The sequence below is a fragment of the Pieris napi genome, chromosome 3 (genome assembly GCF_905475465.1).
Source record: "Pieris napi chromosome 3, ilPieNapi1.2, whole genome shotgun sequence".
Lineage (NCBI taxonomy): Eukaryota > Metazoa > Arthropoda > Insecta > Lepidoptera > Pieridae > Pieris > Pieris napi.
The window spans coordinates 2,833,903-2,859,749 of record NC_062236.1 but is presented as its reverse complement, the minus strand read 5'-3'; the positions used below and the strand labels follow the sequence as shown (position 1 = coordinate 2,859,749).

Sequence of the window (25,847 nt, the reverse complement as noted above, 5' to 3'; positions counted from 1 at the left end):
TTTTAGAGTTTCCGCGTTTGTATAAATATAATTTCCCATTTTCTCACATTAAAATAATAGTCACTGATTTTTATTACCTTCATTTGTAAACATTCGTATAGTATCATGTTTCATGTACATATAATTAGTAATAGTTGACAAATAAATGACCGGAATAGATGTAGTCCAGTTTTTATCTAATACGTGTTAATTAATTAAGTGCAATTAAAAATTATTATATATAATAATAAAACTTTTATGTATTTTCACAACAGTGTTTTTGCAAGCGTGCCTTCTAAATAGGTTTTTAGCCTGAATATAAATATTTTTTTTAATATGAATCGCTATGTTCAACGACACATAAACACCTTTTTATGTAGGTACTTAAATAATAATTTAACGGTGTCTTATTTTTATTTCGGTTGAACTGTTATACGGTGTTCTTAAACTACTTTTCAATTACAAGAAAATATTGAGTTTAGGCGAGATATTAAGAACAACTTTTATCAATTAATACTCATATAATAAATAGCATATGTTCACTGATGTTGATGTATCTAAATTTCCATTACCTTCAATGCTGTCCTCGTTCTAACAAACCAGCGCCATCTTCAATTTTCGCGGGGTTTTCCGAGTTTTTCACTACGTTGTAGAGGTCGTAACGGTGCCTCCCTTCGCAATCAATACTTGCGCTGTGCAGCCCTCGCTAGCCAGACCTTGTCACCCTCTGACACGGAACGATACCTGTAAAGACCAAATAGGCAAATAATGTCTTAAAATGAAAAGTGTATTTTCGGGAAAGTCGCGCGCGTTTTAGTGACTCAAGGTTGTGTGGAAACGTGATAATGCATCTACATTTTGAAAGGAATGTCAATGCTAAATGCGATTGCTCGATACTGTCGTTGTCGTGGATGGGAAAGGTACCTGATGAACTGCCAGAGGTGAGTAGTTTCTTCTTGGTAATTACAAGTCGTTAGTGGTAATGTCTTAACGATGTAGAGTTCACGTGACTGCAGCTATTATGAATTCCGAAATTTATAGATAGAATACAACGACATGTGTGGTAAAATATTAATTGTTTATGATATTAAATATTTACATTTAACCGTCTCATATTAAATAAAATAATTAATTACTTAGACTAAATGATGATTGCTAGGCAAGAAACACTTAAAATACTTATGTAGATTATTTAATTTGCAAATATTTGTACGAAAATCTGTAAGTACAGATTACAAGCTACGAGTGAGGTATTTTGTATTATTTGTTACAATGTAGATAGTACAATTGTGGGGAATTTGCAGCGTCTGAAACACTATCCTAACATGCAATAATAATATATGTAAAGTAATATATTTTAAAGGCTTTTATAAATTTAATGCGTGTGTGTGTAGTCTGTGTTGTGTTAAAGTAGCACGCTGTGTAGTCTTGGCTTTAATTTCCCGAAGCACAATCCTGTTATCCTAAAGGCCTAGCCTAAGGGGAGGAAAGATCAAAGCAAAGGGTGAATAGGATTTTCTAAGACTTTGGTTTTTTGCAAGCATATTGCATTTCAAATGATTTTCGTATATTTAAAGTCTCCCGACACAATTTTCCGCCAACACGCATTTCAATAAAGCCCAGAATGTTTAAATTTAAATTACAGACTTTCATTATTACCTAGAAGCGTTCATTGATCGAATGCAATTATTGCACTACATTAAACTCTCATTACCATTGACGAAAATTGAAAACAATTTGCGAGCGTGTAACCGCTTTTCATTGTATCGAAAAACCTGAATAAAAGCCTGGGTTACGACGCCTCAGAGGGACTTGGTCCCTATTCAATTAAATTTTCTATTCTTGGCTTTGTTCCTTGCTTTCATTTTTAAAGTATCTGGAAACATAGGCCTATGTGACACGCAAATGTTAAGTAACAGTACTTATATAATTGTTTAAATTTCAGTAAATACGTTTCTGTGTCTACTTCACTAGGCAGTTGCTTGTAAATATAATAATAATAAAAGCCTTTATTGCTGTAATAGCTTATACTAGTACATAAAAATGTAAAGTACTAAAAAATTAACACAAAAAAAATACTAATAATTAATCGGCAAGCCGGTTGATTTTTGTTATACAGCCTGTCATTGGAAATAGGCCTCCTCTAAGTATTTCCACTCTTTTCTGTTAATCTGGTTTTACGCAGCCACATAGGGCCATCAGCTCTTCGCACATCATCTTCCCATCTTTTTATTTGTCTTCCTCGTTTTCTTTTGTCATAGCGAGGAAGGTATTCCGTCACTTTCTTCGTTAATTTCTCTTTATTTTCTTTATTCTAAAAAAGTTGCTTCTAAATATTAATTATCAATTAAACATAAATGAAAATGTGTCAGGCACAGAAAACCGATCACCTAAGTAAATGAACGTCACAATTACACATGCATCAACGATTTTTGGGTTAAGACATGATGGTTGATTCATGATTGGTTCGTCCATTACTGATTTTTGCGATAGAATGTACAAGGATTGAACGATCTCAGCGTAGAAAGTCTCATCACTTATCCATTAGGCAAATACTACTCACAATAGTATATCATAACATTCGATTACATCATTGGATATGTAATTTTCGCTTGTTTAATCGGATTTGTACAAGATTCATTCGGATATCAAATGTCATATGTTTTCTTTTTAATCCTCTCTTGCACTTGTCATCCTATTTACTATACAAACAATTATAATCTATTGTGTCACTTTTCATATTCATATTTTTTTTCATTATGAGTTTTTAAGACTTCATTTTGTTCAGCTGAACGTGCGTTTAAGAACATTATAAATCTTTTGGAGATATTAAGTTAGCTAATTTATCTACAAAGATACTCTGTGTATTTACAGACTCTTACATTTATATTTAGAAAATAAATATAGCCTATCTTACTCGGGAACAATGTATATCTTTCTTCAATATAACATTAAATTCCTATTAATCTGTGCAAAAAAAATGTTTAATATTAAAACTCTGTTAAAACCTTCGTAGTTTCTATGTGCCTTTAAAAGTATATAATTTTATGCATTGTGTCCTTTGTTTATGATAAAGCAATAGCTGTAGTTGTATTGAATTCTCGCGATAATGAGATTCAAATGTTTGCTTTGAGTTCGTAGCTCATACATAACATATTTGATTTGCAAACAGACGGCTATATAAACATGACACGTATTTAAATAAATATATTCGTTTATTATTGAATGTTCACCACTAAATCCCAACTATAAATTTTATAGGGTTTTACATTAGGAACATAAAAACATAGGATAGTAAACAGTATTTTCTCGTGCTTACACTGTAATACAATCCACTGTAGCTTTGTTAATTAAAAGGGCAGTTAACCTTTTTATAGTTATGAAGTTTGATACAAGAATGTATATTTTTGTCTAAACCACGTACAGGGTATGTGTTTGGGCACTTACGTTTCTTCAGCTTTCGTTGAACATTTTTCTTTTGCAAGTAGATGGTCCGTTTTACGCCTACAAGGAAATAAAGAGTCATGAGTACACGAATACATATATTTTGACTACTACTTACTACCTCTTCTCTGCATCTTCTACCTAATCTCTGCATCTTCTACCGCATATCTGCGTTTCTACCGCATGTACCATGGAGAGTGTTTGGAGGAGTTGTTCGGACCTGCAGCTGAGTTTCATCATCGGATGTCGAGGCAGAATACGAAAATCCACCCGGATTATCTCGACGCGGTCTGTCGTTCTACAACTAAGCGTTTTTTAAGGAAGATTTTGCCGCGCACCACTACTATGTGGAACCAGCTGGCCACTGAAGTATTTCCGAACCAATGCGACTATTTCCAGAAGAAACGTAAAAAATCTTAAAAGCCCGGCAACGGACTAGCAAGTCCTCTGGCATCGAGAGTGTCCGTGGACGGCGGTATCAGTTAACATCAAGTGAGCCTCCTGCCCGTTTGCCCTCTGTCTAATAAAAAAAAAACTTTCAATAACTAACAAACTCAGCATTAAAAATCTCACTTAAACATAATGTAAAAATATATTTCTTGAATAGAACGACCAGTAGTAAATACGAGTACCTATAGCAGTAAATCAATGTAAGTAAATAGAACAAGAAAAATATTGTAAATGAAAAACCACGTTCGGTTTAAATTGAACGAAGCTCCAATTATACGGTATTTCTAGTGAAAACTATTGAATATATTCAAAACGTAATATGAATATCGTGTGTGCTGTCAAAATGTAAATACATTTATATGAAACGGGACATTCGTAGATACGAAGTTTTTACGTAGACACATTTATTGCGCGGTTTTTCACCTCTTGGCCCACCTGTAAACCTTTTCCAAACGCTTAATTTAGTTTTCGTTTTCGGCCTTTTCAATAATTAAACAAATAAAAAACGGGATTGATAACACATATGCTGACAGATGTTCACAGATTCTGAGTTAGACAAAGTGCTGCCTGTCCTCGTAGCAATAGGTTCAGCTGAAGAGACGGTATTACATATCCCGACTGACTGTCTAATCATAAGACTCTAATGTACGACTACGACAGTCGTAGTCGTACATTAGAGTCGTAGAACGACAGTTACAAACTTAAAAGAAATAATGTTGAACAATAGCTAAAGAGAAATCTGTCTAAAATTTGCTGTAAATAGGTATTGTATAAAGTTAAAAAATAAATAAGTAGTCCTTAATCATTCTAGTTCATTAGTTACTTAAGTTATACCTATATGTTATTTTGGACAACTTAACTGTATTGTTTAGATGCATATATAATTACTATACGTTTTGCCATGTATATTATTTCTAGGAAACATTTTTTTAGTTATATATAGTAAAATATAGGGGTTGATCGTAGAGGGGTGAAAATTAAGGGTTGTATGTGTATGTATTTTTGTATGCTGTATCATTACAAAATACGAAAAGTTTTGACTAAAAATTAAAAATTAAATTTTAAGGGTGAGGCGGGGCTACCCTTATCACTTAGGGGTTTGAAGGGTAGATAGTAGCCGATTCTCGGACTTACTAAATATGCAAAAAAAAATTCATAGGAATCGGTCGAGCCGTTTCGGAGTTGGGAACGAACATTTTGACACAGGAATTTTATAAGTATATAGAGATTACGAGTATTTCTTGCGAAAGTTAAAGGTTCTCTTTCCCAATATACTAACTACGTCTAAACTTTTTGTATTTAGCAAAAAAGCTTTTAAATTAATGTAATTAATTAGTTTTACAATCAACAGAATTCACGAAGCTTACAAATAAGGCTCTTTCGGATTATTTATGTATTGAAGCACAGTAGACACTCAACGAACCAATATTAAATTAAGAATTTTAGCCACTTATAGCATCTAAGAATTATTACTATGTATTAATTAATCAGACAATTCCTGTGAATATCGAGCGCGATCTACCTGCACTGTTGTTAAAAATATTGTCATATTATTATTTTTAAATTTGTCCTTTAGCCAGAATCAATGTTGCAGGCCTTTTAAGAAATGGTCCACCCTTTTGTGGATCAACGGACATAGTTTATATTTTAATATTTGCAGAGCAACTAATATTGTTCATTTTATATAGCTTATTTTGTAACAATTTGATAACTCGATGTACACAACTAACCTACCTTACATTTTATCACTAAGTGAACGTAATTCTTTGAAAAATAAAGTATATTTAAACCTATGTACTATATATATCAGGTGATGGATGTACAGTGTACACTTCATATGAAGTAATGGAGCATGTCCTAACGGATGTTTGTACGGAGATGGAAGCGCGATTGCCTATTAACCAAAAATTGAGTTAGATTCCCGCCTTCGCCATTTATCCGAATTACGTGCAGACATTTACAGCTACCGTAATTTTCGAATTGGCTAAATTAAACTGTGTAGATATCGATACTAATGGTGTGAGGACAAAAATATTATTTTCGTTAAAGGAAATGGAATAGATCAAAATATAAATGTAATTCACGAACCATGAGATCAGCTTTTAGTTTTTAGTTTATTTTATGTTAGAATAAGTTTGGTAATTGTATAATTGTTTGGTGTAACTTGTTATTTTATTTTTGTTGATTTGGTTATGGACTTCTTGTACTTTACCCGCGGTACTTTTTTGCGTTTTTTTCCTTACTAGGGTTGCCTCAAAGAGATCACTCGCTAGCAATAAGGCCGCATCCCTAATAATGTATGATATTTGTTTTTATTTTAATGTAACGTAGTTTAAATAAATTAATAAATATTACCTAGTTCCCTCTTTAATGACAGAATGGGATTGCGAATAAGATTTTCACTTCTATAGAGTGTAAAAAATTTATGTAAATGTAAAAATCCTTTAAAAAGTTTTGATCAAAGGATTTGTATGTACCTACAGTGTAAAATAAACTAGATTATAAAAGAAAAAATCTCACGAGAGCTTCTCTGGTACACGCCACATTTAATTTCACGCTTGGCCGATCATTCTTCGCTATACAAGCTTAAACTGTTTTATCTTTAGCTAGACAACAATAGCTATTAAAATCTTGGCTGTAGACAAAATAACGACGCGTCTCTTCTAGATCCGTATAGAGCCTACAAAGGTACTTTTGTAGGTAGAAAACGCGTCAAGAGCGGTGACGCCCTAATCACAAGTATTTTTGAAAGTTTGCAGACAATTGCAACCAGTGTTGGAAAGTAGTTAGATATAGTTATATCTATCGTACGCATGCACCCAGCTTTGGAAGTATACTGAATAACATCGACTTTCATAGCTACGATTTTTGTATACTTTTAAATTGTACAGTACTTGGAAAGGATCGCTTATTAATCGATATATGATGGTAATGTATTATTACGCGTCATACATAATAACATAAATTGTTATTGAAATTAACTCAGTTTTGTCAGAAAAATATGAAGAAATGTTTTATAAAATTGCCAAACCCCTTTTTAATCATAATTTAGAGCGGGCCACGTCCGTCCGAACACAAATAACTAAAAAACTTCGGATTGGAATTTTGTACGCTTTAGTATAGATAGTATATTGAGAAAGGTTTAGGTATATTTTGGTTTTATGCAAAATGACTGGAATATAAAAATTATTTTACAAATATAAAATACAAGAAATGGACACGGGCAAGAGCGGGAGTTATGAAATAATTAATAGCAATTTAATAACAAATAGAAACTACAATAAAGACTTGTGACTGACTTCAAGTGATAGGGTTTCCATTAGCATTGTATTAAGTTACAAGCAGAGTACAATATCCTTTATGTACGTAAGTCTTATATATTTTACTCATGATATTTATTTATAGATAAGTAGGGGATCAGCTGCCTTTGTACGATATTTATTTAGGTAGTAGTTACTGAGCTTTCATCACGTCAATTCTTTGGGTAGACATGCCGGTTTCCTTACGATGCTTTTACTTACTGTACGTGCAAGGTGTAAAATCATCGAAGGAGACGGAGAGATGGATCGTGGGAGATAAAATAGGTAAAAACAAAGGTATCCAGGCCTATTCTATGGGCGGCGGTATCATATAACATCAGCTTCTGCCCGTGTTACATAAAAAAATAGCAATAATGGTATCACCAGGAATTGAGCCCAGGCTCTTCATTGATCAATAATCTATAGCAACGTATACGGTATATACCAGTGTTTCCCAACGTGGGGCCCACGCCCCCCATTGGGCTATTTGATTGTCAAATCGAAAATTCAGGTTTTCATTATGTTTTGAAAATTTACTTACTGTGTTTTGTAACAATTTCCTAGTAATTTCTTCCTCAAACCTATAATAATTTTAGATAGGCTAAGGACAAAAAAGGTTGGAAAACACTGCTCTATACCAAAGTAACGTAAGTTTTTTTACATTACGACGAGAAATGCTATAACATTTGTAAACATCGAACCGAAGTTATTGAACATTAGAAATCATGAAAAACTCATACAACTTTCTCAGTACTAAGAGCAATATCGCATATTAACCTCAAGTTACAAACACCTTGCCTAACTTTATCGAGAGAGTAATAAGAATTTTTAATAAAACTCCGCTTCAGACTGGTTTATCCTGCATCTATAAAGAATGTTTACGTTGGAACAGGGAATTTATTGGTAACATCTTTTTTCTTACATATATTAATATTAAATTCAAATATTTAATTGAGAAAAACAAAGTTCCAAATAGCGAATTTTACCGAAAAAACATTTCTAGGCCTTCAACAACAAATAGGTATATATATTCTAGCTAATTCCTCGACTATATTGTCGTCGAAAGTATTAAGTAACTTATTTATATGTATAAGTAGGTAAGTAAAGAAGATACTTATAAGCTATTACTTTTCAGGAGGAAGGCTGGAAGCTAAACCGAAACAACTACTACCAAGAAGGGTGGCTGGCGACTGGCAATGTGCGCGGCGTTGTGGGGGTAACATTTACGTCATCACATGCGCGACGACCCCACGAGTTACCTCTGCGAACGAATTACAATCTTCGAGGCCATAGATCGGATGTAAGTATTATATAAATATGGCTGGGAATGGTTTATTGAATTCAAATTTGTAAACGGGATTTGGTATTTAAATTAGCTTCTTAGTTGAAGTAATGATATGAAAGTGTTTTGTAGAAACTTTACCTGTTGTTAGATTTGCGTAAAACAGCGGTTTCAAAAAATAAATATTATATTCGAATTGACAGTTAATTATATTTGGAAAGACATTTCGCAAATGGGAAGCAAAAATATTAAGTGATTTACTGACGTTACGAACTTTAACTCATAGATCTATCAAGTTTTCCATACAATCATTACGTACGATTTATGCTATGGTTCCAAATAGCCGAAAATTAGGAAAATTCATTGCACTGCTTGGATTTAGATGCCTTTCATTGACTGCTTCTTAAAAATAAGTATTTAAACATTAGTAACTGCAAACCATGATGGAAAAGCTAGCTGCTAAAGAACCAATGCTGGTCAATCGCTCTAGGACACTGCTGCTTTACGACAACGCTAGACCACACAATGCACAAAAGACTGCTACCAAATTAGAGGAGCTTCAATTGGAATTTCTAAGAAATCCAATGTACTCCCTGGACCTTTCTCCAACAGATTACCATGTTTTTCGAAATTTGGATAACTTCTTGCTAGGTAAAAATTCGAGTCCGATGGGGCAGTCGAAACCGCCTTCAAAGATTTTAGTAATTCCCGTCCGAATGGTTTTTTTAGTAAAGTTATCAATGAACTACCTATATGACGGCAAAAGTGCATAGATAGCAATGGTACATACTTAAATTAATTAAATATATTCTGTTTAAAAAATCTACTTTTTTTCCTCCCATACAAAACGTCAATTCCATATGTAAGGAGTAAGGACCTAATATATAGTATAATAAAAAGTATATACAACCCAAATTCTCAATATTCTTTCTATGTGCGCATTTAACATTTGCTCGAACGGTGAAGGAAAACATTGTGAGAAAACCGACATGTCTTAGACCTACAAGTCGACGGTGTGAGTCAGGCACAGGAGGCTGATCACCTACTTGCCAATTAGATTTAAAAATGATCATGAAACAGATTCAGAAATCTGAGGACGTTGAAGCGCCACTGATTTATTGATTTATTTCTTATATACAACCCAAAAGAGAAGACATGATTATAACAATTTTTATGAATGCAAACATAAACCCTACAGCAATAACCGCATGTTTTACCTTGATAATATGGGTAGTAAAGTTTCCAATAAAATGTTTCCGAGCCAGCTAACATAGTCCACACTATATTTTTCATTACATTTGGCTTTGACGAAGCGTTATGTGATGTGATTTGATGAGGTGAGGAAATGAAAGTCGCAAAATTATGGTTTTGTTCAGTTATAAGGCAAATATAGGTATTCTGTACACTACTTACAATTTAATTAATTCTTGATTGTTATGGTTAAATATAAATAAAGTAAGATCACAAAAACTCTAAAAACATATTTAGGGAAAACCATTGATGGTGTTGGACTCATTTTTTAAAGCTAAAAATGTGTATTTTAAATTAAATCAAATTATTTTCTTAACTTTAGATAGTAAATCTATTTTACCCGCTGTACTTATTTATGAAAATGTTTAGTAAAATCATAACAACCAAATATACAGTATTTACAATTTTCTTAACCTACATAGTAATAATAAAAATATTTAAAAATTAATAAAATGAAAATTAAAACAAATTTAAAAAGTTTGGTCCCGGTAGCTGTGTACCTGTAGGTACTTATACAGGATGGTCAAAAAGTCGTGGATCAAACGCAAATAGGGGATAGATGAGGTCATCAGCTGCAAAAATTGTTCTACGGGAGGTCTCTAAGCTCAAAAGCTGCAGAGTTATAATGTATTTTGCGTTTTTATAAGAAAGTTGACTTTTTTTACTAATTCTTATTAAAATTCGAAAAAATCTACACCTGTATCTTTTTCATAATATCCACTAGATTGGTACTGATGAGTTCTTGCGTTAGACATACTATTATATATATATATTACTTAATTACTTACATAATACATATATTAAGTTATACCATTTTTTTTTTCAAATCATAACTTTTTGTTTACTTCGGTTTACTGTGAAAAAAAATGACTCTACCGAAAAGTGACCTTGTATTACAAGTTTTGGCGCATTTAATAGGGATTCCGAAAAGGTATTACACATGGCCATGAGTCGATCTTATATCTTTTTAGGACGAAAAAACAAAAACGATTCGACTAATGATAGATTATTTACCTACCTCAGATGTGAATCTTTTTGATGCTCATTAATTAAAAATAATTGAGTGAAAAATGGATGATACCAACTGCCAATGGCACCTCGATCTTTCAAACTTAATTAATGATCATTGATAAAAGCTTTATTGGAGAATTTCGTGCTTGAAAGCGCCTTTAGCGTTCTCGTTTCGTTAAATAATAAATAGAGACGTTATTTTACGAGATATTGCTCGAGAATATTTTAATAGAGCATTCAGAATTGGCTTTTATGTTTTTACTTGGATGTTTTCATACTTGTACGGCTTGTTTATTCTATTTTATTGTTTTTTCACAAAACTTTTTATGTATTCGAATAGCTTTTGAAGAGATGATATTTTAGTATTGTTAGAAATATACGTATTATGTTTGGTCATAAGTATGGACGTCGTTGAATTGTTACTGCACTGCTGTACCTACGAATCGTATTAAAACCTTCTTTTTAATACAGTTGGGTCACCGCAAAATTTTAAATGCCGTTAGATTACAAACTGCCGATATTGTAACCTGTCGTTATTGTTTGTTCCGTAACATACTGCTCACAACTTCGCATCATTAGACTTGTTAATTGTAAATAACTATATATTGTAGTTATCAAAGCGCCATTGATTTCGAATAATCCCATTTTCGTTTTAGCACCATTATTTTTATTGTTCAGGTTATACTGGTGAAATGGAACGAACCCTATCAAAAGTTGGCGTCATGCGATAGTTCCGGAGTTATCTTTGTATGGATCAAGTATGAAGGCCGTTGGAGTATCGAGCTGATCAATGACAGGAGTACACCCGTCACCCATTTCTCATGGTCACATGACGGACGGATGGCACTTATCTGCTACCAGGTATGTACTTTTTAAGCTCGTCTCCGTTGCTTGGGGCATAACCGGAGATAACGTTTTAAGCCGAGATTTCCGATGAAACAACAATTGTTTTGGCTTACTGGGCACGGAAGGTACTATCTTCTTGCCTTTTAATAAATCATGAATAAACAGATGTAAGAATGGTACTGCGCCATGGAATGGAAGGCTAAGGATTCTAACTCTGCTTAGAGGTATTATTAATATGTCGAGGATTTATTTAATAATTAAATTTACTACGAGTGAATTATTAAACTCGTACAATTTGGGACGTTTTACTTTCCTTTGTCGGAAGCCTGTAATGATATTGTTAATTAAATAACGCAAAAGAGCAAAATCAAACCTTAAATGGTTACCTTTATCATACCGACAAATGCTACTGGCATTGGACCGCCCGCGCCGGCGGCCATTTGCCATAATAATTATTCTTCTATAACACCGACAAGATTTTCATATACTTTGTGTTTTATAAGTTTTTATCCGGGGGGGTAATAACGCTAACTAAAGGCAATTTCGTCAATAGCCTATTTGACGGATTGAAAAATTAAGTTTTATTAAGAGTAATCCTTATAAAACATGGATTGAAAAGGCTTAAAGTAACTTTTAATTCTTTAAATTTAAAAACAATCCATCATTAAAAATATTGACATTCATACGACAGCCACGCCTATCGACAATGTAAATAATGTGTTGCCTATCTTAATCCTAATACTGTCTTGATGATCTCGTTGGAGACTGATTTTGATCGAAAAATATATTTAGATTTGTGTAATTTAACAATGCCAATTTACACGTGAAAAACATGAAATTTGTTTATTCACGTAAATACCGCACATGACGTAGAGTGTAGACCGTACCATGTCTGTAATGGATGGCGTGACGCCATTTGCCTTGCGTTTTGGCGGGTTATTAAAAAATCAAATTATCAATGTTTAATTTGATTTTTTAAAGCCTAAATATAATAAAAAGTAACATTTTGTTACATTCTGATAATTTATTAATAACTATTAATCAGAAATGGTTTTTAAAATCTTCTTTCTAAAATGGTAGAAATTTATTTACATATTATTTTTTTTCGTAATCCAAATACAACAATTATATATAAAAACAAACAATTACACTAAAAATATGGCCAAAGATAGAATATAATAAAAATTATTATAAAAAGGGAAAAAACAATAAAAATTATTCAATACGTTTAAATACCTAATTTGTCTGTTGTGTGATGGTGTAAAAGTGAGGGTATGTATGTGGGGTACTCTCATGATGCAGGTGATTTTGCCTAATGGATATTTTTAATACTCCTTTTAATCATATTCCGCTATAGCTTAAACTAGTTAAAGCTTAAATATTGGTCGTTGTCTGTCCGGTCTGCGCGATACAAAACTGAGTTTTTTGCATAGTTCGTGTTGATGTGAGGAACATGAAACCAAGCACGACTATGCGTCTTGTAGGCAGAAACATGAAAGGGCAATTTTCTAGAAATAAGCTGAAATGAAATTTATTTGAGATGATATCGTGTAGTAGCAATAAATCGTATTGTTTTCATCGAGAGTCTAAAGTATCAGTTTTAAAATGTTCACACGCGTCTTTCTAGGTATTAAACTTATTATAAACTTATGTCATTAAAAGTATCAGATTTATATGTTAAATAAAACTATGTAACTGGCGACATATTAACGCTTTGAAACATGAGTTTTTGGTTATTTTTTATACAATTTTCATAAAATAAATGGAGAAAGAAACTGGTATAACAATTTTTGTTGTATATAAATGGGAGTTGGAAGCGGTCTTTAGACAACCACTATAACCTGAGAGAATTATAGATTATATACAAATAAACTTCTGCCTTTTTGCGAAGCCCACACATATACGATCTCAGAGTATTAAATATTCATATTTACTTTCCTCCCTCTAAAATATTCATGTTTAATTTTCCACGCGTCGCGACACGAGAAATGTGTCATTCTTAATTTGCTAAAAGGTTTGGCTCTGAAGCCCGACTGACTGAACTTTGATATAATGAAAAAGCTCAAGAGAAAATGCTCTATAATAGTTTTATACGAAAAACATTTTGCCATTTAGTACTTAATGTCTTCGATTTCCGTAAAAAAATTATTGTGAATTTTTTTCATTATTTAAATAATTCGATATTAAGACTTACCGACTACTTAACACAGTCACATTACCTAACTAATTTTAATTGTGTTAATTACTAAATGATAAATACATATACAGTTGCACCACGACTTAAGCTCATGGAGCCTACGAACCCAAAAAAAGTTGTTGAGTCATATCCATTGTTTTTGTAGGATGGCTTTGTCCTGGTGGGTTCTGTGGCGGGTCAGCGGTACTGGTCATCCATGTTATCGTTGGATGCAAGGATCACTTGTGGATGCTGGACACCTGACGATAGCCAGGTTTATTTGGGCACCGCCTCTGCGCAGCTTGTCGTCATGGATGTCCATGGAGCAATGGTTTCGCAGGTAATGTTGCGTCGTTATTTAATTAACTAGAAGAAAACGTTGTTGTGACTGTAGACCAAGCACAAAGGACAATTTATTGAAGAAATATTCGTTCAGTAGGTGCAGAATCCTATCCAGTGGGTAATACGACTATTACTCCCATATTTATTTGTTTTACTAAGTCATACCTCAAAAGTCAAATCATTTATTTCAATTAGGCCTATTATAAAGGCACTGTTGAAAGTCAAAACTACAAGTTCAAAATATTTAAAAAATGACTAGCTAGTTGCCTCTTCCAAAGGGTTTTATATGGAGAAGTATGGGCAAGAAACTTCAAACTTATTATTTTAAAATAGTTTGTAATAAATAATAAATAGTATGTGAAGACCGTGTACCTAGAATAAAAAAAACTACTTTACCTATTAATTTAGATACATGGTACTCATATATTTACAAATAGATTTTACAATAGTCGCTAAGGCGATAGGCGAATAGTAGAAAAATTTTGATTCATCATATTTTGTACTTTATTTTTGTCATAAATCCCAGAGTTAACTTAAGAATTTCAAAATGTTGTTAGCAAAAAGTTTGCTTACGACGCAAAGGAAACCTACTTTTCGAACAATATTCGACTAAACAATGTTTCTGAGATTTCCTACTCATAATGTGCAGTGCACGCTAAAAATAACACTGCTTTTCTTCAAGAAGGTGTTAAGTGGTCTTTTGAAGCGCGCATTTATTAACAACGAAAACATCTTTTGACAGCAGATTCGCGGGATTAAAATTTTAACACGTTGTTATGTATTTATGTATCTCATCTTCATCATCTAAGGTAATTTTACGATGCAGAAAACACATTTTGTATTTACGACAGATTTACTCTTGTACTGGATGAGCGAATCTTTATAAAATATATTAAGATTAAGAAATACTGAATCGTTTATTAAAACCTAAACATAACAATCAAATATAAAGTATTTACCAGTTTCTTAACCTACGTAGGAATAATAAAAATAATTAGAAATGAATAAAATGAAAATTAAAACGAATTTAAAAAGTTTGGTCCCTGTGGCAGTGTACCTTTAACGCTGGTAGCATTTCCTCGCTGTATTGCGATACTTATTCGTTGAGCGAGGAAAGCACCAGCTCTGGGGTCAGCGGTGCTATCTCCCAGGCGCCTACTTAAATCTTTAATTATCGCATGTGCACTTGAACCCCACGACCTAAGAGTCAACAAAGGAGGGAACAAAATCGAAGTTGGAGGAAAGACTTATATTTGAGCCGTTTATTATTTTCCGCCTGCTCTGCGGCCGCCCCAGCTTTTTTGCTTGTCCGAGGGAGGTGAGACGAGGCTAACGAGAAGAAATTAAGAACAGATTTAGACATCTCTAAGTGAGAAGTAATTGCGCTTTTGCCATATTCGATTGATATTACGATTCGTTGATGATCAACTTTTGTATTCCATAGGTGCAACTTGTCGCTGAAGGTGGGATCATTTCCATGGCGTGGTCTTGCGAGAAGTTTAAAATGGAAGAAGGGGAGGAGACAACGGAAACTAACGGGGGTCACGTTCTAGCTGTAGCTCTTGGTAGTGGAGACATTGTTTTAATGCGGGGGCATGATGATGTAAGCCCTATTCGGATTAGCACAGGATTAAGGGGCAATACGCTGGCTATGGAATGGGCTAATTCTAGAGAGTTGTTGGCTGTCGCTGGGACCCTGGTAGCTGGTAAGGATGATATTTATTCATTTGTTTTGTATAATGACAATAATATAGTAAAACAAAATATTTAATTGCAAAGTTACACACACACATTAAGCGTAAATCTACATTTAAACATATAGTAAATATAAATTAAGAAAAAAATTAAAGATTGTGTCAATCACAACAAGGGTCATTATGTATACATATATATATATATATGCTATGTTATGTATTATGTTATATAATATGTTATATGTTATGTTATATAAAAAGAAGAAAAATAATTTTAAAAAAGATAAACTCAAAACAACTTTATTTATATAGGTAACCAAGTACACTTATGAACGTCAACAGAAAAAATGTTAAATTTATTCTAAATTTACATTTACTACCACTTCCCAAGTCGAGGGCGTAGAGCGGACAAGAAGAACTGGCAAGAAACTCTTCGCCACTCTTTTTAATCGCCATGTTTTGAGTCATTCAAATTGTTTGTAATAATTATGTTAACTGGAGCAAGTCAATCCCAAGAATTAGGATAATTTAAATAATCGTCAAACTTATAAAAAGCTTTATTGATTAATTTGTGTTCAACGAGTTTGAATTAATTCAGTGATAATTCTCTAATTTCGCTTAGGAGTTTTTTCTAAAAATGAATACAATTTCCATAAAAGGAGTGGTTTATCTTCTGGAGCTTGGTTGGTCGTATATTAATACATTCCTAACTATACCAAGAGCACTAAGAAAGATCACCTTCATTAATTGAATTTGTTACAAAGAGGCTTAAATTAGGTTAGTTTGATTTATGGGCACTTATTTCATGAATAGAGGCAGTTCGCTTGAAAATCACATACAATTTACGACGTTAGTACAGTCTTTACGATCGAATCTATTATTCCTAGTTTCTAGAATACATCGTATCCATTTTATATGCTTGTATATTATTGAGAATTGAATTACCTAAGTGTTTTACGATGAGGTTCCAGAACTTATACTTTGTTAATACATAATTATTAGCTATGGGTATATTTATTTATTAGGAAACATGACACATCACAAATACAAGATAAAAAAAATATTTACACGTTATTATATGTACTGATAGATAATTCTCGTGGTTTTAATGATTTGGTCCATTCAATTTTATGAAACATGAGTTTAGCTACAAACAAATTACGTTGTTATTAGAAATAATATTATCGAATCAAATACAGAAATATGCTGTTTCTGTGCCGCCTTTTTAATTTATATTTTTTTACAGAAAGCGGCGAATCAGAAGACACACCGCCTTTCAAAAATATTTTAAAGTTCTACTCAGACACAGGAACTCTTATCTACACAGTGCCTATACCTTACACACAGGTAATTACACAAAAAATGCATAACGATAAATATTGCTACGTGTATATGCGCCCTAAAACGTACTTCCGTTTATGTAAATGTTACGAGAGAACTTTATAGAGTCTATAATGGGGCTTTTAGAACATTATTGTGTAGTTATATCCGTGGGGTAGTTGTGAAGGCATGGCAAAGAAAAATGGTCACTAAAACAGGCGTAGTAATGTCTTTAGCCCCACGGGAGAGATCCGGGACTGTTATTGTGTTTACAGCGTCCTAAGTAAATTATGTATTTTACATTTCTCTCTGTAATTGAGCGAGTTTATTTATTACAAGTGCGATAGTGGGGTAGAAAGTAATGGTATAAATGTTAAACTTATTTAATAGTCTACTTAGTGTTTAGTAGTCGACTTAAGTCGTATCAATTATTAAAAGGCCGATATCGCAATCGCGAGCCTTCTGTTATTGACTGTCTGTGACTTAACTTCAGGTGTGCTACCCTTTAATTTTTTTATTAAAGTCGTGCTTGAGCCCCGTAAATAGGATACAACCGCACAAAATGATGTAAGATACTGAAAATTTATTAATAAATTTATTATTTCCAACACACAGAATAGTCTATACAATACTCTTAGTCTATTTAGTAATAATAATTAAGAATTGATATGCAATCTCTATCGATTATTTTATACAACACATATTTCGGTAAAAAGGAGACCGAAGAGCTGGCAGCTACCTCGGACAAAGAATTAGTTTAGCTATTCAAAGGGGACGCTACCAGTATCTTCGGAACCGGGACTTTAATAAAGGGACTTTTTTTAATATTATATTTTAGTTATTATTATAAAGGTTAGTTATTGTTTTTTTATAGTAATTTAAAAATGGTTTTATCAAATATATTCGGTAATAAAAATTCATGAAATTCCTAAGGCGCGAGTGACATCGCTCACATGGGGTCACGCAGCGCGGCGTCTATTCGTAAGTGCGGGGGGAGCGGTTTGCACTGCGCGGGTATGGCGCGTTGTAGCACCGCTTCAACTCCTTGCAAGAGTTCGTGCTGCTGCAGCTTTGAGGCATCCCAGACTGGCTGCAAAACTCCCATTACCCCCAAAACTTCAACCCGCATTGGCTAGCCTCTTCGCACACACTATTCGGGTAAGATTTTATTAATTTTGGCGAGGTATATTTTAGTTATTTTTGTGTTTACCATACTAGTTCCATTTTTGGTCATTTGTATATGAATCTTATTATCTAAGTAATGTTATTTATTTTTCGTAAAGTTAGTATAAAAGCTACTACACCTTATCATTAATGTCTTAAAATTCTTGTAATCATTTAATAACTTTAGTAAGTATGGCACCTGATTCAATTTAAGGCCGAAAATTATAGGATTTGTTCTGTATATAAAAACAAAAATACGATTTTATCATTTCTTCTTAATCTCTGTTATGTTGCTCATTGATACTAGGTACACTTCACATATTGCAAATCTTATCGCAATCGGCCTGTTTAGGACTTTTAATACGTAAGCCCAGACTAAGCTTTGCGACTACGTATTACAAATGTTTTTTGTAAAAAATCGACTATGACTCAACATTTTTTTTCTCGATTGAAAAAATCTAGAATCTGCCAAGGAATCTCTTTGAGCCCTTTTCATTATCTTTTCTTAGTGTAACGTACCAGAAACAAGTGAGTTACGTCGTTTTGTATCACGGCCGCCATCGGCTGGTGGTCGACTACATTGCACCATGTTGAGACATGATGATGAAGAGGCTGGAGCCTACACTTTGTATTTGGAGCATTTAGGCGGGTTGGTGCCTTTACTAAAAGGGCGACGAACAAGCAAGATTAGACCAGAGTTTGTTATTTTTGATCCGCAAGCTGAAGGTGAGGTTTTTGTGTTTTTAGTAATAAATTATTAACATGTTTTAATGATAGAAAAGAAATAAATTATATAATGAAACATGGATAATTTTAGATTAACTACAGCCTTTTATTTAAATTTAAAATTAATAATAATAGAAGTTACATGTTGAAGATGATCGATACTCTAAAGCTTAGTAAGAATATGTTTAATCTTTTGCAGAGGGTACCATACCAGTAACCCGCGAATCGAGTAGTAGTAGTGCGGGTAGTTCATCAAGTGGTAGCGCGCCCTCCCCCCGCGCGCCTAACACGCCTCGCACACGCCGCGCAAGACTCTCGCAAGAGGACTCTTGTTCTTCTGATACTGAAAGGGAAGAGGGTATGTTAAGTTCTCGAACCTCAAGTTACTATGCACCGTCGCATATCCTTAACAAACGTCAAGCCCCTAATGTGTATAGCCTCTTTAATGGTAGTAAATTTAGACTACAATATTATTTATTTATATTATTTAACATATATAATGGAATAGCAGGTTGTTCGGGATCACCGCGATTGCAGCGGCGACGTCGTGCCCGTGAACGACGCAAATCTCGGAATTCAACTGATAAAGATGAAACTCCAGATGAACTTGCCTATATTGATTCATTGCCAGAGGTATTATAATAATTTGAATTAAGTTTTTTTAGATGGTAGCAATTAAGGTATTAATCATATGGATATGGACCATCAGGTGGCTAAGCGCTACGTTTTTCAATTACTATGGTCCTTTACTTGCTACACTAAAAGCTATATTGAAATGTTGTTTTGATGTTCGAAGTAAGTATTAAATATTTGAAGCGAACCAAGACAAATTTTGGTTGTTAAACGTGTAACCAAATTTTAATACAAAACTGTAAATGGTATTTTCTATTGCAGGATGTTCGATTAGTGGAGGTTACATCGAATATTTGGGGGACAAAATTTAAAATGCACGGCCTCGCTAAAAACGTTCCCGCAAATCTAGGACAAGTCACTTACAAAACTTCTCTATTACATTTGCAGCCGCGGCAAATGACTTTAACGATTACGGAACTAAGGGATGACTATCCTGTTGGACCCGACCCTAATTTTAACCCCAACATATTCTCCGAGGACGAGGAAGATGTGTTTCAATCTAGTGACAATAATTCACCTACCCATTCGAATAATAATATTAGGAGAAAGTTCAACCCTTCAATTCTTAGTGAACGAACTGGAAACCCGACAATAACGCAAGCGGATACGTCCAACAATAACACGCCGAACCCAACCATAGCTAGGGCAGAATCCTATGAAGAATTTCCTTTTATTGATACAAGTGATACTATGAATAACGTACCAGAAAACGTTTACGCAACGCCTATAAGGCACGCGCCTCAAGCTACTGAAAGAAGAGTGAATAACCCTACAACCTTGCCGAATAGACACGCTATATCTCCTCTTAGATGTGAAAGTTCTGTGCCTACTCTTCAGTCTCCCAAAAACGCGGTAGCCCCAACCGATATTATTTTTGAAAGACCTTCCCCTCAGGCGGTTACATGCGGCGGTAGAGGAGATTTCTATGGCGGTAGAACTGACTATAGTGTCAGAGGTGACAACGTATCTCTTAAAGGGAATTTGTCTAACAATGAACACCAAAGCTTTAATTTAAACCTAAGCCTAGAACCTAGCAGACAAGTAACTATTAAGAAATGTGATAACCACGTAACAGATAACTGTCTATCTAAAATACGGAAAAACATTTGCAGCAGAGGCGAATCCGCGTCGTTTGAAATGAACACTAGGATATTAAAATCGCTATGTAATAAGAATTTTGAGCATGAAGTCCATCCAGATGCGATGTGTAAAAGAAATGAGACTTTGAAGAATTTGCAGAAAGGAGAAGATCTGAAATACATTGACGAGGAGACGCCAGTTGATACGACCATTAATAATATTACGGAAAAGCCAAGAGAAGAGAGAAGAGTTCAGAGGACCACCACAGTTGTCCCCATTAGTCCGGTCTGTGCAAATGTTCCAATGTACGATACTATGACACGAAGTTGTAGTGTCGGCTACTTAGACTTAGTGGACCCACAAGTTCTCCATGCTCAGGTTAGCTTATCTGCCTTAAGAGGGGAACCGCCTCGCCGCCTCATACTTGTTAACAACAAACGGCACAGAAGACCGAGAAGATACTTTAAGAACGACATGAAAGCTGTTGAAACAACAAAAATGACTTTGAAAAAATGTGGAAAATCACGCAGCTTGGACTCCAGTGAGCTATCAATTACCGCCGATAAGGGCAAGAAAAAGATCGATTTGAACTCGAAGGTAGAAGAATCGCATTCGAGCCGGTGCAATAGTGAAGACAATAGCGGAACAAGTACGGAGGAAGGGAAGGGACGAAGGTCGCGAAGGGACTACCCGGTGTGCACAGTGTGTAGGCTCGTATCTCCGTATGATAAGAGAGATGTGGAAACGGATACATATGTGTGCGTGGCGTGTAGTACTCGTGCTACGCCCGTTGCGCCGCCCGCTCCGCCGCCGCTGACCGACAGTGACTCCGATTACAGCAAGTATTATAGTTAGTAGTAGATGCTTTCTCACCCGTTTATTACTTCTTCGGGGGAGATGTGGTCTATACTGAGACCACCAGCTAGACGCACGTACAGGTTTACGCTAAAAAGCAGAAAGTAGGTAATCACTTAAATCACGACAAGATTTGCACGAATTAGTGTAGGTTATCCCGCATTGTGCGTTCCAAACGCAAAGGCATGTCAAGCACAAATTAGAATTTAGCTGACAGGGCTTTCTTTTGCTTTGCTCAAACAATCACAAAATATTACAAAGAAAACCATTTCCGCTTTCCTTTCAATACTAAAAAACAATATTACTAAGTCCGTATAATAGTGGTACGTAGTGTTTATATACTTGCTAAGTAGTGAATGATAATTTATATCTGATTTACTGTAATCATGCGAAAATAGTACCTACGAAAGTTTATCGTTTGTCTCTATTGCTCTTTGGCGACAAAACCGCCACCATGCAGTTTCTGCAACCCTCGAGGGTAGTCTTAGTTCTAGGTGCTTAGCTAAAGGGATGGGAACTCGTGTTAATAAAAACTTTTTCATTTCTACGAAGGCGATTGCAATTTCTATAATCTTTGACAGGTTCCTTAGAACAATTAGCGATACGACTTTTGGCGACCCGCGGCGGGCGAAGCACCAGTTCAGGCGTGGTGCGCGAGAGCAGCTCCGCCCCTACTTCCCCTCGCCCCGCGCGTTCCGCCCCTGCGCCCGCTTCTGCTGCTTCGCCCGCTCCAAGGCAACGCAGACATAGATATTCGTCTGCTTCTCCTATAAGGTAATACATACTGAGTTATCAAATACGATATTGAGTTATCAAATATTTGTTAGAGTTCACAAATAATAAAGAATTTAACTGTCACAATAATCGTTCAAGAAAAGAGTGTATCAAATCATAAAAGACCGCCAATTGCCAGTCTTCTGGCAATGTGTGTCCATGGGTGGCGGTATCACTTAACATCGGGTGAAGCCCAGCGCGCGTGTCTTATATTAAATTTACTACACTGTCAACATATATTTTTTTTTTAATTATATGTTGACAGTGCCGTTATTACGTATCTAACATAATTATTCCAAATTCGTTTCAGACAACTTTTGAATTCACCGTTACTGAATCGCAGGCGGAACAAAAAACTATCAGAGAGTTCTGACGACGAGGTACCAAACGGTTACAATGAAATCAATAGCAAGAACTTCAGGGATTTAGAGAGTTTTCAAAAAGCACAATTAAGAAATAAGGTTTGTTAGACAATTTTGGTAACTTTATTCGAATTACCGCTTCATTTCCGTATCTTGCTCTTTCTAAGTTTCTGGTTTCCTGGCTCTTTCTGGGTTCAGAGTGATAAACAAGTGTACTTTGTGTGTTTTTAATTGCTTTTTTTTTGTCTTCTTTTGGTGACGTGTTCTTCGTTCGTGTCTTGTTCTGTGACAGAACCAGCAACTCTTCCGCAGTCGCAATACCCGTCTATTCCCTAGCGTTACGAAGCCATGAATTTATTATTTATTTTAACTTACCAATTCTAGATAAAGCGTGCAGGTGGCAACATTCCCGCATCTAACGACCGCAGCGCACGTCGTCAGCTAGTGATGCACAATAAGGCGCCAATGTGGAATGAGAATAGCCAAGTGTACCAACTAGATTTTGGTGGCCGAGTCACGCAGGAATCCGCTAAGAACTTCCAAATTGAATACCATGGGAAACAGGTGAGATTTCGATAAAATTTATGGTAGAACTTGTGAAAAGTGAGATAGCGTAGGTGATAACGAACATGATTGATCTTGGTTAATCTGTACTAAATTTGAATATGTTGAGTAGACTATTTACATAAAAATGCTACAGCAGAATTCATCTAAATCTTTATCAGGGCTACAATGTGAGAAAGCGTAAAATGTTGCGTTGCGGGCTACTTGTTAAAAACCATTTTTTACATAGTTTTGGTGTTATTATTAATTTTAAATATTACCTTAGAGACGAATTTAATTCAGTGTTTGTGAACTAGCTAATACTTTACAATTTTTTTAGTGTTTATTTATTTTATATATATTAAGAGCTGTTGCTTTCCTCGCTCAACGAATAAGTATTACAATACAACGAGGAAGCATAAAGCAGCGATGTTGCATATATACAAATTCCATAAAATATTTTTTTTTTACAGGTGATGCAATTTGGCCGTATCGACGGCAACGCATACACCCTAGACTTTCAATATCCGTTCTCCGCATTACAAGCATTCGCCGTAGCGCTAGCAAATGTGACACAAAGACTCAAATGAGCACTCGCCATAACCTACAGCAAACGACTTAGGTCGTATGGTTTCTACAACCGCTGTGGGGCTTAACACGACAACTGATTCATCATGCTTGAAATTGTTTTTATACGTTAGATTCAAATGTGCATCAAGATCTATTGCTGACTAGTTTTCATAATAATGAGCGATCTCAGTAGGTACCTATTTGTTTAAACTTATAATGATATTTCTATGTTGGCATGTTTCTCTGGTTGCTTAAACCAGTGAGGCTATTGAACATGTATTGGTTATATTAATATTTCTTCCAGTACGTAAATGAAGTTTACAAAATTCGTACAACATTACTATCCAAAAGTTTTATTAACCTTCAATGTAGACTATTGATGCCATTTTAATCTTTTGTGAAGCAAAACGGACTGAAATAGTAATAAAGTGCTGTAACATATTAAGTGTACACACCATGGATATTTAAATGTTAGCTTAATTTGTATATAAACCTGTAGTATTTACCCTCAAATGTGTAATATTTTAGTTCTTGGATACTGTGTAAAATGAGACGTGTGTTAAAATATTGAACTGTTCCGTTTTACGCAGACTTGCATATACCTACCAAATTAAAAGAAGTCTAATGTTTGTGTGTGTCATATGGGATAAAGCAATTTCTGTTATTTGTTTAAGATTACATGTTAATTAACTAAATATAGTTAAAGATTATGAATTTTTGAGACTGCACGTTAAATAGTTTTTGTTGATTCAGTCTGCCATATTGTTATGGAGGGAAGGCGTGTGCGACCGCTTAATCATTACACAGTTTTTATGTGGTTGTCGTACTGTGTACCCATTATGTTAGTGGCTAGGAATAATTATAGTTTCAATCTAAAGATCCCATTACAAGATTCCGGCTATTTAGGTCAATTTAATCCTTGTAGCTTCTGAGTACTTGATTCGTTATTGTAATTAGTACCTACTTGACAGGATTTGTGTCACGTAGCCGGGATGGACTTTTATAAAACTATCGAGATATTTTTACACGATAATAGCTAGTCCAATAAAATAAAATTGTCTATAGTTATATTAGTATTAGAGTAGTTTTTTGTTAATAAGAGATATTTTACTCTATATAAAGTTCTTTTTTAGTACTCAAGGCCTAGACATACAATTGATTTTATCCTTATTTTTCTTTTTTGGAGAGGTAAGGAGTAAAATACCATTTATTAATAACAATTCCATGTTCCTTTTCGTTACCAAAAAGTATAGTTATGTTAATAAATGTAATCTCACCATCTATATAGCATGGACTATGACAATACTAAAATTTAAAAGCACTATAAACTTAAAAAAATTACTTATAAATAAGAAGTAATTCTTAACAAATCCCTTCCAATATGACTTTCTGTGCTCACATATTCAGCTATTCATTTTAATAATAATTGTAGCAGATTTGCTATGTAAATGTCTTTTATTGCTCAGTGCTCTTTACCTTTGGATATATGAAAGACATTTAAATTACAAAAAAGTGTAAACTATTTTAAACCTTCGAAGCAATAATAAAAAAACTTATGCACAGTTATAACGTATAACGAAACATGTATGTAGTACTAATGGTATTTCATACATGAACATGTCTGTCAACTTCGCACTAGGCTAAAGGCTAAAGCTATGATAGTAGAAACCGTTAGATATATTTCTGACGGAAAGCAAAAAATTTCAACTTGACAGACGGAATTTTTTTTAATTAATTGCAACAGTAAATCGACTGAATACTAGAATGAACAATATTTTTTGTCGAAGTAATTTTAGTTGTACTTATTTTTATCTAGTATTAAGTAGTCTATTACAGCCTCTTTTGAAAAATATGATAATGTATTTTATGTCAATAAACAATACTTTGTGAAAGAGCATGTAAAACTGTTACTTCTCTTCAAATTATAAAACCCATTTTCGAAAATGGTGACGGATACTTTTCAAATCACCCTCCAAATAATATTGAATATTGCACTGTATCAAATTTATTTTTTAGCACATATTTTAAAGTATTAAAGGACTGTTA

At 34.2% G+C, this 25,847-nt stretch overlaps 1 protein-coding gene and 1 long non-coding RNA gene across 5 annotated transcripts; one reads left to right on the top strand and one right to left on the bottom strand.

Moving 5' to 3' along the window:
- Window positions 1-480: 480 nt before the first annotated feature.
- Window positions 481-1,043, bottom strand: LOC125063592. The gene is made up of 2 exons (XR_007119538.1): window positions 904-1,043; window positions 481-723 (listed from the first exon to the last, which is right to left on the bottom strand). It is a non-coding gene; the product is annotated as an uncharacterized LOC125063592 (long non-coding RNA).
- On the top strand, window positions 663-25,597 carry LOC125063589 (tubby-related protein 4). 4 transcript variants are annotated; one of them, XM_047670096.1, is made up of 15 exons: window positions 664-920; window positions 8,308-8,472; window positions 11,395-11,577; window positions 13,905-14,078; window positions 15,525-15,786; window positions 17,021-17,121; window positions 18,028-18,252; window positions 18,768-18,984; window positions 19,184-19,342; window positions 19,496-19,617; window positions 19,879-21,547; window positions 22,134-22,326; window positions 22,637-22,787; window positions 23,073-23,252; window positions 23,705-25,597. In XM_047670096.1, exons 1-15 carry the CDS (start codon window positions 825-827, stop codon window positions 23,819-23,821), a joined length of 4,014 nt encoding a protein of 1,337 aa, XP_047526052.1. In that variant the 5' UTR covers window positions 664-824; the 3' UTR covers window positions 23,822-25,597. The 4 variants fall into 4 exon arrangements, with proteins under 4 accessions (XP_047526054.1, XP_047526052.1, XP_047526053.1 ...); XM_047670097.1 differs by having other exon boundaries at window positions 19,493-19,617; window positions 19,879-21,535; XM_047670095.1 differs by having other exon boundaries at window positions 19,493-19,617.
- The last annotated feature ends 250 nt before the right edge of the window (window positions 25,598-25,847 follow it).

What these genes read in the sequence shown, in the direction of transcription:
- LOC125063589 (XM_047670095.1), top strand. Translation starts at nt 825, where the DNA reads ATGCATCTACATTTTGAAAGGAATGTCAATGCTAAATGCGATTGCTCG. An exon ending in CGATTACAGCAAGTATTATA is followed by an intron (nt 21,548 to 22,133) that starts GTTAGTAGTAGA and finishes AATCTTTGACAG; the next exon opens with GTTCCTTAGAACAATTAGCG. An exon ending in AAGCACAATTAAGAAATAAG is followed by an intron (nt 22,788 to 23,072) that starts GTTTGTTAGACA and finishes TACCAATTCTAG; the next exon opens with ATAAAGCGTGCAGGTGGCAA.